The sequence below is a fragment of the Arachis duranensis genome, chromosome 8, assembly GCF_000817695.3.
Source record: "Arachis duranensis cultivar V14167 chromosome 8, aradu.V14167.gnm2.J7QH, whole genome shotgun sequence".
Taxonomy (NCBI): Eukaryota; Viridiplantae; Streptophyta; class Magnoliopsida; order Fabales; family Fabaceae; genus Arachis; species Arachis duranensis.
In genome coordinates this window covers 44,738,602-44,753,724 of record NC_029779.3, presented here as the reverse complement: position 1 = coordinate 44,753,724, position 15,123 = coordinate 44,738,602, and the positions used below count along the sequence as shown (strand labels likewise).

At 30.5% G+C, this 15,123-nt stretch overlaps 1 protein-coding gene across 1 annotated transcript; it reads left to right on the top strand.

The window, feature by feature from the left end:
* The first annotated feature begins 7,162 nt into the window (after positions 1–7,162).
* Positions 7,163–12,823, top strand: LOC107463018 (uncharacterized). Its single transcript, XM_016081720.3, has 5 exons — positions 7,163–7,382; positions 7,708–10,027; positions 10,680–10,800; positions 11,474–11,530; positions 11,639–12,823. Exons 2-5 carry the CDS (start codon positions 7,776–7,778, stop codon positions 12,614–12,616), a joined length of 3,408 nt encoding a protein of 1,135 aa, XP_015937206.1. The 5' UTR covers positions 7,163–7,382; positions 7,708–7,775; the 3' UTR covers positions 12,617–12,823.
* The last annotated feature ends 2,300 nt before the right edge of the window (positions 12,824–15,123 follow it).

The window sequence follows — 15,123 nt, the reverse complement described above, 5'->3', positions numbered from 1 at the left end:
CAAATATATAATAATTTTATATTATGTGAAACAAAATTATAATATTAAATATGAATGCAATAATGAAAGATTTTGTATTATATAAATTTAACTAAAAAAATATATATTCACGTAAAAAGCAAACAAATATATAATAATTTTATTTTGTGTGAAACAAAATTATAATATTAAATATAAACACAATGATAAAAAATTTTGTATTATATAAATTTAATTAAGAAAAACATATATACTCATATAGAAAGCAAACAAACATATAATAATTTTATTAACACAATAATAAAAGATTTTGAATTATATAAATTTAATTAAAAAAACATATATACTCACGTAAAAAGCAAATAAACATATAATAATTTTATTTTGTCTAAAATAAAATTATAATATTAAATATAAATACAATGATAAAAAATTTTATATTATATAAATTTAATTAAACAAACATATATACTTATGTAAAAAACATACAAACATATAATAATAATAAGGATTAATGCTCAAATTCGTCACTGAAAGATCACGCGATCTTTATTTTCGTCCTTGAATAATTTTTTAATCAAATTAATCCCTGAAAGATAAATCGTTAATCAAATTAGTTCTTCCGTCAGTTGGATGAAGACATGTCATGTTAAGTGCCACGTGGCATGTCAGTGACATGTGGCACTTGACATGTAAAAAAAAATTTATTAGTTAAAATAGTTATTGAAAGTCCAGTCGTAAGTCATTTTCATCCCTCAAAATTTAAAAATTAGTCAAACTAGTCCTTATATAATTTTTTTTCATAATATTATATTTGAAATATTTTTTGATACTACTAATTTTAATAGAAATGTAATTGACAAATAAAACATTAATAATTGTATCTTTTCTTTTTAAAATTTTTTTCGATAAAATTATCTCTCCCCTTTAATTCTTCTCAAAATCTCTCTTATTCTTTTCTATTCTAAAACTTTTTTCTTACATTATTGCATTTTGCTGGAATATATAGATAAACCTAAACAAAGTTATACCACTATTTTTTTTCTACTAGATCTTCTTTTTTTCATTATAGTATTACTTACATATAGGATGTAATGATAGTGATACTTAGAGTCAAAATTCAAGAAGATCCACAAATTTCGCTTCAATTCCAAACTTTACAAAATATTGAAAATTTGTTGCTTTATTATTATTATTATTATTATTATTATTATTATTATTATTATTATTATTATAAACGAATTGCTTCATAAGCGTGCAAAGATCATAATAATTTTTTGTGTATTTTCATATGTTTGAAATAGATTATATAATTTTTCTTTTAATTTCACAAATCAATGAGATAAAATGAAATAGGAAACATTATATCTATGCATAACACAGGCTACTCCGCACTAGTACATTATTTAAATAGATATGCTTCGTATTAAAATAAAATTCTTTTTGTTTTAAATGAAATATTTAAAAAAATATATTAGAATATTAAGATTCAAAAAGTAATTTCATAAACCAGTTTTTCAATTATTGAGTTTTACTATATAAATTAAATAATAATAAAAATTATAATTTAAAATTTAAAATAATATTTAAAATTTAAAATAATTACTATATTATTTAGTAAAATTTAAAATATTAAATTTTTAAATATATAATCAACAATAATTTGATAAACTCATTTAAATAAAAAATTATTATTTTTATTATTTTATGTAAAGAGAATTTTGTTTATTAAGGTTTAAAAAATAATATTAAAATTAGTAGTATAAAAAATATTATAAATTTAATATTATAAAAAAAATGGAAAAACTACTAAAAGTACCCGTGAAGTTTACGAACGCTGACTAAAGTACCCATAAACTAAGGAAATTAACGATGTACCCATGGAAGATGGGTTTCGTATGACAAAAGTATCCGAACCCTAATTTTTTATTCATTTTTTAATAAAATTCTCAAACTACCCCTACTCTCAATCTCAACTCACTTTTCCAACCTTGCATAACCTAACCTGCACCTTTAAAACCTTTGTCATGGAGTTTAAAACTACTTCTATGATAAACCAGGCTGAAATCAATGGTGGTGGTGGTGGTGGTAGAGGACTTCGACCGGTTCCTAGCAAATAAATTTAGTATGGTGAGTTCTTTCCCATTTTTTTTACCACGTGTCTTCACACAAAGAAAATCTCCAAATTTAAAAAAGATGAGAAAACAACTTAAACGATTAAAAATTGTTCCTTTATGATTCTTTCTCTGATTCTTCATTGGTATTGATTGATTCTTTTGTTAATATCGGCGTGCAATCTTCTATTGCGTTACTATCCAAAACTCACACCATAAAGGTTCATTTCGTCTGTTGTACGAGTAGTTTTGGACTTCATGGCAAGGGTTTTAAAGGTACATGTTGAGTTATGGAAGATTGAAAAAGTGAGTTGAGGTTGACGGTGGGAGTAGTTTAAAAATTTTATTAAAAAATTAACAAAAATTTAGGATTTGGATACTTTTGTCATTCAGAACCCATCTTTCATGGATACATCATTATTTTTTCTTAATTTATGAGTACTTTTGTCAACGTTCATAAATTTTATAGATACAAATGACAAAATAACTTTATAAAAATTTAATTATTTTTATTATTTTATGTAAAAAAATTTTGTTTATTAAGGTTTAAAAAATAATATTAAAATTAGTAGTATAAAAAATATTATAAATTTAATATTATAAAAAAATTATGAGGAATGAAAATGACTTACTCTGGACTTTCAAGGACTATTTTGACTAATAAAAAACTTTTTACATGTCAAGTGCCACATGGCATGCCACGTGTCACTAGCCTGCCACGTGGCACTTAACGTGACACATCATCGTCCAACTGACGGAAGGACTAATTTGACTTACAGTTTATCTTTCAAGGACTAATTTGATTAAAAAAATTATTTGGGGACGAAAATGAAGATCGCGTGATTTTTCAGGAACGAATTTGAACATCAATCCAATAATAATAATAATAATAATAATAATAATTTCATTTGTTATTTATCCAAAGCTAAATGTAGCTTCTCAAATATAAATAAAATTATTAGGCAATGTCCGGATAATAGACTAATATTGAGAGAAAAATTAAAAGATAAAAGGTAAAAACGGAAAGATGATAGAGATTAGTCAGATTACATAATTCATTGTATTGTATTTAGTGTAAAGTGTATACGATTGAGTTATATTTCTTTTTTTTATTATTTAAGATAAATATAAAGACTGAAATAAACAAAAATAGTTAAATATATTTTTTAGTAAAGTATTGTTTTTGTCCCTAATGTTTGGGGTAAGTCTCAAAGTTGTCCCTAACGTTTCAATCGTCCTATTTAAGTCCCTAATGTTTTAAAATTGACTCAATATTGTCCTGCCGTTAAGGATCCGTTAACAAAATTGACAGCGGGACAAAATTGAGACGATTTTGAAACATTAGGAACTTAAATAGGATAAAAACGTTGGGGACAAAAACGATACATAGAAATAAATTTTAATTTTATCCTTCAATAATATCAATTTTTTACTGTACATAGTATTCAATTATCTTTTAATCACATTTAAGTAAATTACACTCAATCACATTATTTTCATTCTAAATCAATTAATTTTTTTATAATTTTACTCATAAAAATTTTTAGTTATCGTAAAATATTTATAGAATGACTAGTATATAAACTTGCAGAAAAGAAAAAAATAATATATATACAATAAAATATAAATTATACCTGTTGTCTCTAATATATTAACATTCTTTAAAATTATAAATAAAATTAATTTATTTAAAATGAAAGTAATGTGATTAAGTGTAATTTACTTAGATATGAGTAAAAAATAATTGAATACTGTGTACGGTAAAAAAATTAATATTAAATGAAAGATGAAATTAAATTAAAATTAATTTTTATGTATCTTCTTTGTCTCCAACATTTTTGTCTTATTTAAGTCCCTAACGTTTCAAAATCGTCTCAATTTTGTCCCGCCGTCAATTCTATTAACAGATCCCTAACGGCATGACAACATTGAGTCAATTTTGAAACGTTAGGGACTTAAATAAACGTTAGGGATAACTTTGGAACTAACCCCAAACATTTGGGACAAAAACGATACTTTACTCTATATTTTTTTTTAAAGGGATATTTTAATATTTTAAAATTATAATATAAAATTTTAAATATAATTAAACAATTTTAATTTTAAAGGAGTATTTTATTATTTCCAAGATTAATCCTAAAAGACTATTTTAATATCCTAAAAATTAAATATAAGAGTATTTTAATGTTTTTAAAATTATTTTAAATTTTTAATTCCGAATACAATTAAATAATATGAATGGGCTTGTTTTGGTGATCTTTTAAAAAAAATCTTTTTTCAAGTTATCTTTTTTTTAAAAGATTTTATGAAAAGTAAAAGTAATTTTGTGTTTGAGTATCTCATACAAAATGATCTTTTTATTTATCAATTATATTTAGGTATAACAGTATAAAAGTACTTTTTTATTTATTTATTACATGAAAAATGTATTTTTTTTAAGGAAAAAGGATCTTTTAAAAAAAGATGTAAATTATAGTTTCTCAAAAAAGATGTTTTTTTTATAGTGATTTTACTTTTACTACTAGAAAGTTGCCAAACACGCCAAAAAATAAAAATAATATTTTTTCATTTAAAAAATATCTTTTTTCATCAAAATAATTTGATTTCCAAAAGATTTTTTTAATCAAATTCGTCATTTAAAGATTTTAAATTAATTATGTTAGTCATTATGTCACTTCCATTAACATTATTAGTTAATGAAATTAGATAAAATGAATCGCAAATTGAGAAATTCCAATCCCTCAAATTCTCTTCTCAATTAGACTTTGATTTGGTAAAATAAATATGCGTACGCACACCTCAGTTTTCAAGAGATTTGTTCATGCACACACATGTGTATGCGTACGCATACCCCTGTTTTTAGCAAATTAGTATTTTGCGTTTTCAAAGCCAATTTGACCTCATAAACCTCTATTTTCATATTGTTAGTTCTAAACGTGATTAGAGAGTTCAGCAGTGAGATGAAGTTAGGAATTTGAGGTAACTTGGGGATGAAGAAAAAGGATAAACATGATGAATTATAAAAGAATGATGCAAAAGTTAAATGAATATATGTTGCTATGGCTAAGATGAATGATTATATGATGAATATGAACGGTTATGAATATTATGCAACTTATGAATTTAATGATATACGAGATACAAGTTTTCTTGGGAAACAGAACCGTGGCTTGCCACCACGTGTTCTAGGTTGAAACTTGATACTCTGTTGATCCTACGTTGTAAGGGTGACTGAGCACATATAAATTCCTAGGAATGGATATTCTCCATTGAGTGAGATATAAATAAATGAATGAATGTATGAATTATGAATGAATGAGAAAATCTATGCATAGACTCATAGGGATGCGCGACGAGGGACAATCTAAGGGTTTCGGACTTGTCGGGTTGGCTGGATAACCGACAGATGAGCCTCATCAACCATAAGATAGGCATATATCATGTGCATTCTGTTTGTTTTGTCTGCTATGCATTACTTGAGATTACCTAACTGAATATATATTATGCTAATTGTTATATTTGTTACCTGCACTACCTGTTTTCTACTTGTGCGTGAAATATTTTGGCTGTTTGTCTCTGCTAAATCACTGGTGATGGAGGAGCGGAGGAAAGGTGGATCGGTTTGGTGATAACGTTAGGTTTAAAGTAAGTAAGTTTAGAATTCTTTAGGTCACCTACCCTTTTTATGCCTTATGTTTAGAGTTTAAGTTTTATAATTGAGTGTTGGCGTTATAGGATTGCCTCTGGCATTCCCAGGACCTTATATATTATATGCGTGACACCTTTACCATGCTGAGAACCTCCGGTTCTCACCCCATACTGTGTTGTTGTTTTCAGATGCAAGTCGAGAGGCTCATCGCTAGGCGTCTAGATTCCTGACGGGAGTAATCCCTGGGTTCTTTTGATTATCAATTTATGTACATATGTGCTTAGCTTTCTCTCCAAGAAACTTGTTTATTTTGTCCCTCTTAGAGGTTTAAGGAGAGTTAAAGCCTTATTTCTGTATTTTGGGTATTTTAGGATACTTGTATATGTATGTAAATATTCTCCGGCCAGCCTTGGCTTCGCAGGCTGAGTTAGAAGCTAGCTATGCTATATTCTTGGCTATCTATCCACTCTTTCGCTTATTCATATCTATGATCTTTAGGTTTCTTAGCGCGCAAGTAATTCCGTTTTCTGAGCGTGCGCTTTTTATTTTGCGATTTTGCTTTACCCGTTTTTCAAGGCTCATAGTATTATATTTTTTCGCTATTATACATGTATTTTATTTTAGAAGTCCGTAACACCACACTACCTCTATTCTACGGCTTAAGCGTAAAGTTATGTATAGTAGGGTGTTACACACATGAACACGTTTAGCGAATTCAAGCGAAACCAAATGAACCGAAAATAATTAAGGAATAAAAAATTTGGTCAATACTTAATAGCATTATCAAGTGAACTTCAGTTAATTCACAAATGAACCGAAATGAGTTCAGATTTGAACAAGCACTCAATCATCAACAAAACACTTATCGAACAAGTAGAAAAAAAAGAAAAAATTGAATTAGAAAAACTTGATCCACTAAACCCTAAATCAAACTAATAGAAATACGAAGGAGAAAACTAAATATAATGAACAAGTACCTTGAGGAAAAAAATTTTTTTTTTCTGTATTTTTGTTAATAATTTCAAATGCAGCACTGGATTTTTCTATAGTTTCTATAGAGAATTTAAAATATTATTGAGAGAAATTTTAAATTTCTTTGTTGCAATTTTAAGTAAGAGATATGAACGATTTTTCATATTAGAGCGCAAAGAAAAAAATAACGTTTATTTAGGATTTTTAGCGTGTATTACACGTTTTTTAATAAGAGTAATTTTTGTTAGTGTTAAACCTATTTAATTAGACTTAAATAACAATAAAACTTGGATGTGAAGATGTGTTTTGATAATTCAAGTACTAATTCTAGTTTTGGGTTTTTTTTTTTTTTAATTTAAAAAAATATCCTAGCGAAACGGTGCGTTTTCGCATACAAGTTATAGAAGAATCAAGAACGTGAAAGAGAGAGATGCTTTTGCGGCTCTTATTGTGAGCAAGACTCGTACCACCTCATTCCTCTTTTCCTCCTTTCTTTTATACCTATCGTTATCTTCTATAGTTCTCTTCTCTTACCTCTTCTCCTTCCTCACTCGCTTTATTAGGGTTAGGGTTTTCACTTCCCACTCTTCCACCCACCACTCTTCTTCTCTCACAGCCGCTCGTCGTCTTTCTTTCTCTCTCTCTCTCTTCCCGATCGGAAATTAGAGGTACGTCTTTCATTTCTAGATTTTCCATTAGATTCCGTAGATTAATTCATTGTTCTTTGATTATTTTCGACTTCTTTTTCTCCCTTATTTTGTTTTGTTCATATCGTTTGATAAAATTTCATCGGTTGATTTGTGGAAGTTAGCATAGGTTATTTTTGGGTTTTACACATTGAGATTATTATTTAATTGCAATGAAAGAAATCATCCTCTGGTTGGTGATTTTGTAGTTTCTACCTGCTATCTGATTGTTGATGTTGAAGTGGTTATTTTAAGGATAAAGTGTTGTTAATTATGAATGCTGTCAAATTGTTGTTAACTGTTTCAGGTTGAAATATTGGCTTGGATTCTTGAAATTGGTGTTATTTATGGTTTTAATGGAGCATAGAGGCTAGGATGTCCAACAATCTGGTTTCGGAGCCGATGCCGAGCATGCAGATGGCTCAGTTGCAGCCAATTGTGACCAAAGTAGATTCTACGGCTGGACAGATGGATATGGGGTTATTGGCTCCTGTAACTGCTGATCCTACTCCACAGCAACGCGGAGGTGCAAATGATCATGTTGGATTGTTGAGAGATGGGTCTGGTGATCCCAGGTCTCGGGGCTTATCGAATTCGGCTATGCAGAGTGTTCGAGTAGAAGCACGAATGAGTAATATGGGTCCACAGCAGCTGGTAACAACTCCCAAGCGGAAGGCACCAATGGAATTATCAACTGGTAGCTCTGTGACATCCAACAAAAGGGTTGCACAAGGGGGAAATAGACCTTGGTTGCAGCAAGCTTCTAATCTGTCAAATAAAGGTTCTGCGCAGATGCAATCCCCATCTAATGCCTCCCCCCGCCCTCAGCAATCGGCAGTCTCCAATAAGAGAAAAGTGCAGATGACTGAATCTGTTTCCAGTAAATCAAGTACGCCACGTTCCTCGAATTCTAAAAATCAGAATACGCAGATGAAGCAGCCATCCAAGGTTCAAACAGAATCTTCTGAAAGTGTTAGGTCCAAGATGAGAGAGTCATTAGCTGGTGCTCTGGCCTTGGTTTCTAAGCAAGATAAACCGACTCAGAACAATAACACAATGAATGATGCTGCTACTAACGGGAAATTAGAGAACAGCTCTCAGTGGGATGGGTCAGCACCTGCACCCATTGATATTGCCCCAGAGCAAAGGCAAGATATTTCTGAATCTGCTCAGCCTTCTTTTTCTGCAGCTGGTTCAGTTGACCATGCAACAGGAGAGCAGAGAAATAATGCATCTTCTAGTGAAGATTTTTCTGAAAAATTCAAGGATTTTGAAATGGGATCTATAAATATATCAAATAATGAAAATATACTCGGTTTGAACTGTGATAAGCAAGACTTCCAGTCAGATTACACTTTGACTACTGATGATGTTCCATTCAGTGACAGCTTTTTTGTGAAAGATGATCTTTTGCAGGGTAATGGTCTTTCATGGGTATTATCTGATGTGGTAGGCATGGACAATCAAAAGGAAAGTCAAAATGTTATAGAGCAGAGACCAGAACCTGAGGAACCATTACCTGAAGTTTTAGCATCAAGGATAGAAGAAGAACTTTTCAAATTGTTTGGAGGTGTGAATAAGAAGTACAAAGAGAAGGGGAGGTCTCTCCTATTCAATTTGAAGGATAGAAATAATCCAGAACTAAGAGAAAAGGTTATGTCGGGTGACATTCGTCCCGAACAATTGTGTTCCATGACAGCAGAGGAACTTGCTTCAAAGGAACTCTCCCAATGGCGGATAGCCAAGGCTGAAGAGCTTGCTCAAATGGTGGTTTTACCTGATTCAGATGTTGATATTAAGAGGTTAGTCAAGAAAACACATAAAGGTGAGTTTCAGGTGGAAGTTGAACATGAAGATAACGTTCCCATTGAGGAGATCTCCAGTGGCACCACATCTTCTAGAAGTCTAACAAGTAGAAAAGGTGGGGAAGCCAGGAGTCAAAAAACTAAAAAAGGTGGGGAGGCCACTTCTTCCAAATCTGCTGTGGTCAAAGAAAATAAAAACACGGATGGTGAGAAAAGCAATTCAGAGAAGGACAATGCATTTTCCATTACCATTTCATCCAACGATGGGACTGATCCAATGCAAGGCCTTATGACAGATGATGCACTGAAGGATCCTGACTTTCTTCCACCGATTGTCTCTCTTGATGAATTCATGGAATCCCTTCATTCTGAGCCACCATTTGAAAATTTACCAATGGAATCAGGTAAAGAAGCTCCTGAATCAAACAAGGACGATTCTGAGGTTGGATCTAAATCAAAATCTTTGGATATAACCCCAAGGGAGCAAGCTGGTGTCACCCCTGATAAATCTGAAAATCTAGATGCCAAAGATGAAAAACTGGTTAATGCAGAATCTGGGTCTATTTCTGATAGACGTTGCAATGAGAGCGAAGCTGGTGTGAAGCCAACTGATGATCATGCAAAGGAAAGGTTAACGGATAACAAGAAGAATGCTTCTGTTGATGCTGAGCTGAGAACAAGTAATTTTCATGCCGAAGAGCGATATGGCAATAATAGTTTGTATGCAAAAACTGCAGTACATACTAAGGGTGAATGCTTCTGGGACGGAATGCTTCAACTGAATATATCTACGACTGATTCAGTAATAAGCATATTTAAAAGGTATTTTATTAAATGTTCCTGACATCTTTTGCGACAAGTTGCCACTATTTTGCTGAGGACATTTGTTGATAAGTTGTGTATGTCTGCAAGTATTATTTATTTCACTTGTTGTATTGCATGCCATCTTTTATATGTATATATATATTTGGTTGGGGGTATTTTTGTTCAATGATATGGTTTCAGTGTGGTAGTAGTTATTATTATTATTACTTTGAATTTTTAAAAGCTGAGCAAAATGTTGGTTGTTACTTGTTGATACTGGGTTGCCTTAAACAGGTTGGACTCTCATGCATTGCCATTTCGAAACTTTTTTCCGATTTTTTTGAGTTATTTACTTATTCAATTTTGCTCCTTAGCATTAGCCATAAACACTTCCAGAGACATTTATTGTATCTGTTGTTTCTGTCATCTCCTTTTGCAATTGTTGTAGTAATTACTAATTGGGCATGCTATATAGGGTAGTACATTATATTGAACTATGTACCGGTGCTTCTTCAAGGATTTTGTGTGGGATTTATTTGTTTTTATCCCTTTGATTGGAGGGTCTGAAAGGTGGAATTGCCGTTTATTATGCTGAAGATTGAATTATTCTTATTTAAAAGAGTTAGAAATTGTACTGATTTTTTTCTGATTTAATTTTATATTCTTGAAGTGGTGAGAAAACTACTGCAAAAGACTGGCCTGGTTTTCTTGAGATCAAGGGAAGGGTTCGACTTGAAGCATTTGAGAAATTTTTGCAAGAGCTTCCTCAGTCAAGAAGTCGTGCTATAATGGTATCTCAAGTTTCTTCTTGTTGTACTAAATTAGTACTTGTGTCTTGTATGTTTATGTTATCTTCCATGCAGAAAGAAATGATAAAGAGAGAGATCAGAAACGTTGCATTTCGATGCTTTCCTTTCGTTTTACTAATGGCAAATTATGTCTTGAGTGCAATATGTTTGCACCTTTTCCTTCGATTGAGATAATACTGATAGAGGCATTACTCCATTAAGGCTGGTAGAGTTTTTAAAATAACGAAGGTAAAACAATGGCTGAGAGACCTGTAAAATTGTTTACAAGTTAAAATTTTGCGAAATTCTGTAATTAAATTATGGCGTATCTAGTGACCTGATTTAAAGGCTTCTTCCCTAAGACCTTTATATTCAAAACTACGAAATTTTGAATTAAAAATGATGTTATATAAAAATGTTTTGGCGTATTTGTGAGAAAAAAAAATGGACTTAAAAAGTCCAGTAACCATTTCATGTGAAAAGGTATATAAAAAATTATTCATCACCAAATCGACTCGCTTGTTTAGTAGTTTCCAAGGGATGCATGGGACAATTAGGATGTGTAACAGCGTGGTTTGAATTGCTGCCTGATGTTTGCTTTAAAAAATGTGTTATTTTGTCACATTTCACTTTCCTTTTTGGCAGTGTATAAATCTCTGTTGACTATTGATTGCAGGTCGTACACTTTGTTTCGAAAGGGTCTTCACCCAGCCAGCAATCAACACTTCGTGAGGTAATGGTTATGATGAAAATGTTACATTGTCTTATGTCTCTATGCTTTTCGGCGCATTATGTTTTTCTATATTAGATTTATGTTTTTTGTTCTTTTGTATGATTACAGGTGGCTGAATCTTATATTACGGATGAGAGAGTGGGATTTGCTGAGCCTGTGTCTGGAGTTGAACTTTACTTTTGCCCACCTCATAACAAAACAGTTGAAATGCTGAGCAAGATACTTCCAAAGGAACAAATTGAGGCAGTTAATTCTATTGATAATGGCCTAATTGGTATTATTGTATGGAGAAAAACTAATTTAACTTCGTCAACAATTTCACCCACCGCTTCATCACAACACAAACATAGTAGTAGTAGCTCTAAAAGGCAACAATACTTCTCTAGGAGACAGCAAGATGGTAGTAGTAATTTGAATGTGAATGTTGCTAATCCCTCTAATCCACCACCGAATGGTGTTGATGATGATGATGATGATGACATTCCTCCTGGGTTTGGGCCTCACCAGGCCCGGCCCGAGGATGACCTACCCGAGTTCAGTTTCATGGGTGGTCCAAACACATCATCACACATGGTCCAAAGACCTAGGGGACCACCAGGTATGGTTCCATTCCAAATGGTTAACCAGGCCCCATCACGCCCTGTTGATCAAATGAGGGAGCTTGTGCACAAATATGGTCAAAGCAAAGTAAATTCACATCATTCAGGAAATTGGCAAGACAAATTTGGTGGTTCAATCCAACCTTGGAATGATGATGATGATGATATACCTGAATGGCAGCCGCAAAACTCACAACAGAACCACCAGTTCCCACCACCACCACCACCTCAATTGGCATTGCACCAACAAAACTTTCACCTTAGACCTCACTTGATGAATCAATCATTCCCAGGTTCACCTACTTTGCCAACACCACCACATCTTCAACCACCTATGAATGTGACACATGGCCAAAGAAATATTGGTCCAAATTGGGTTCCTCCTAACCAGGGAAACAACCACCTGCAACCAAGTGGTGGACAGCACTATGGTGCTCCTATGCAAGGCACGTGGCCTGAAAATGTTACTAGAAGTAGGGGATTTTAGTTTGTTTTAGCATATAGGTTAGGTTAGCTCCTTTGTAAGCTTATGTGAAACCTTTTTTTTTCTTTTACTTTTGTAGCATCTTTTTCTTTACCATGTGGAGCAAACAAATGGCTATATTTTATCTTTTTTCATGTTTAAGATAGCCAAGTGTAGGTGATCTGGTGAATAATATGATGCTGTAAACATATTGCATGCGCCTGTTCCTGATACCATGATTTGCATTTGGTTCATTTTATGCATTAAGGATTTTTTTTAAAAAATTAAGATTTTACATCGTAAATAGTAAGTTGTAAATTCCACACTATATTTTAGTTTTAAATATTTTAAAGTACCGATAAAATGTATCTTTGCTTTTACGTTTATATATAACTGAAATACGTATATAAAAAAAATTAACTTCCAAACTAGTCTAAGAGCCAATTTTGATACATAATTTAATTAAGCTTTTCTGAGAAAAAACTTATAATATAAAGATTTATACTAAAAATAATTTGTAAATAAAATTTTATATTAAATTTTTTAGTTCTAAAAATGTTTATTTTAAAAGAAGAATAATAAAAAAATTTTATTATAAAAAAAGTTACTTTTTTTTTAAAATTTTTTTGTAAGTATTTAAATAATTTTTTAAAAATTTTATAAGTTAATTTTTAAAATTATATTAAATATTAATATTATAACTTTTTATAAGTAAAAAACAAAAAGTTAAAAAACAGTTATTTATAGATTTATTCAAACTGATATTTAGTATTATTTGGAAGGAAAAGTATAGGATACCAACATATTATCCGCCCATTTCTGTCAATTCTTATTTATATTTGTGTTTCATGGAAGTGTGTTCGTATATCTATAAAGGCACTTCTATTAAACACAGTTATAAAAAAGACATTTTTATTAGACACATCCACGAACACACTTCCATGAAACACAATTATAAATAAGAGTTGGGAGAAGTTGGCAGATATGCTGTTGGTAACGTAACGGAACCGTATTTGGAAAATAGTAGAGATAGGTGTCATAATTCTATCCGTGTATTCTGGATGTGCGTCAAAGAGATACGGATGCCCTTTTTCCTTTTCGATTCATTTATTGCTTAAGTTCAAGTTAAAGATTTGAGTTGGTTTTGCAATAAAATCGAGCCAAGGTTTTGTTCACAATAAGATGGAGACTAAAAAATTTAGATATAGAAGTAAGATGAGTGATATATTTTAATATTGTAATTTTTTATATTTTTTAATATTATGCAAAGTACATAAATTGAATCTTTTAATTTGTGTTTAAAAAATTAAAAAAAATTAGAGTACACAAATTGAATCTACTATTTGTGTACTCCAAATCTTTTTTATTTTTTAAACACAGATCTGAGAGTTCAAGTACATAAATTAGACAGTCCAATTTCTGTATCTCTTAAAAATTGGACGGCTTAATTTGTATTTCATAAATTAAATAATCTCACATCTTACAAAAATTTCACAGCAGATTACAATTAAAAAAAATATCATTGTTAATCTAATATTAAAAATAAAAATGTGTATAATGGAGAGAAAAAAATAGAAAAAAATAGAGAGAGAAACAAAACTTATTTTGAATATTAAACTTAAATTTAGTCAAATATTTTTATTATATTTATTTGTATTTGTATTAAAATTAATTAAAAATAGTGTTTACATTTATTATTATAAAGATAATTTACTTATTTAATTTAGTTGAAGATAGATACTAATAGATTGGTCTAAATGAGATATCCCTATAATTTTATCCTCCCAATATTTATATAAATCCTAACTCACCTATAAATTTTAAATAAAAACATAAAACCTAGTTTAGACCAACGATTTATGCCTATCGTGTACAGTATGAAAAATCCTTCTTGTAACCGCGGTTTATAGCCAATTTGACATGCAACTATTGTGCCTGTGATATACTTACGATTTATGTGTATAAGAATCCTGTTATGACCTGATCATTTTTTCTATTTGTTCCTAATTAAGATTTTTTGTTTCGATAATTGCTAAACCTCTCGATTCAAATGAGAGAAAATGTTAGCACTCCATGCTAATGCTAACAAGACGAGAAACAGAAATTCACAACAATTCAAATCTAACAAATAACAAATAATTAAATAATAAATTAATTAATTGCCGTACCTAAACATATTGCATGCGCTTGTCCCTGATACTAAGATTTGCATTTGGTTCACTCTATGCATTAAGAATTTTTTTAAAAGATTAAAATTTTACATCGTAAATGATAAATTGTAAATACTATACCGTACTTTTGTTACGTTGGCTGTCCACGCAAAAGGAGCAAATGTTTTAGTTTAAATTTGTAACTCGTAAACATTTTTTGTTTGTTTTAAATATTAAAAAGTACCAATAAAATGTATCTTTGCTTTTGCGTTTATATATCAACTGAAATACGTATATATAAAAAATTAACTTCTAAACTAGTCTAAAGTGTCAATTTGGATAAATAATTTAATTAATTTTTTTTGAAAAAAAAACTTATAA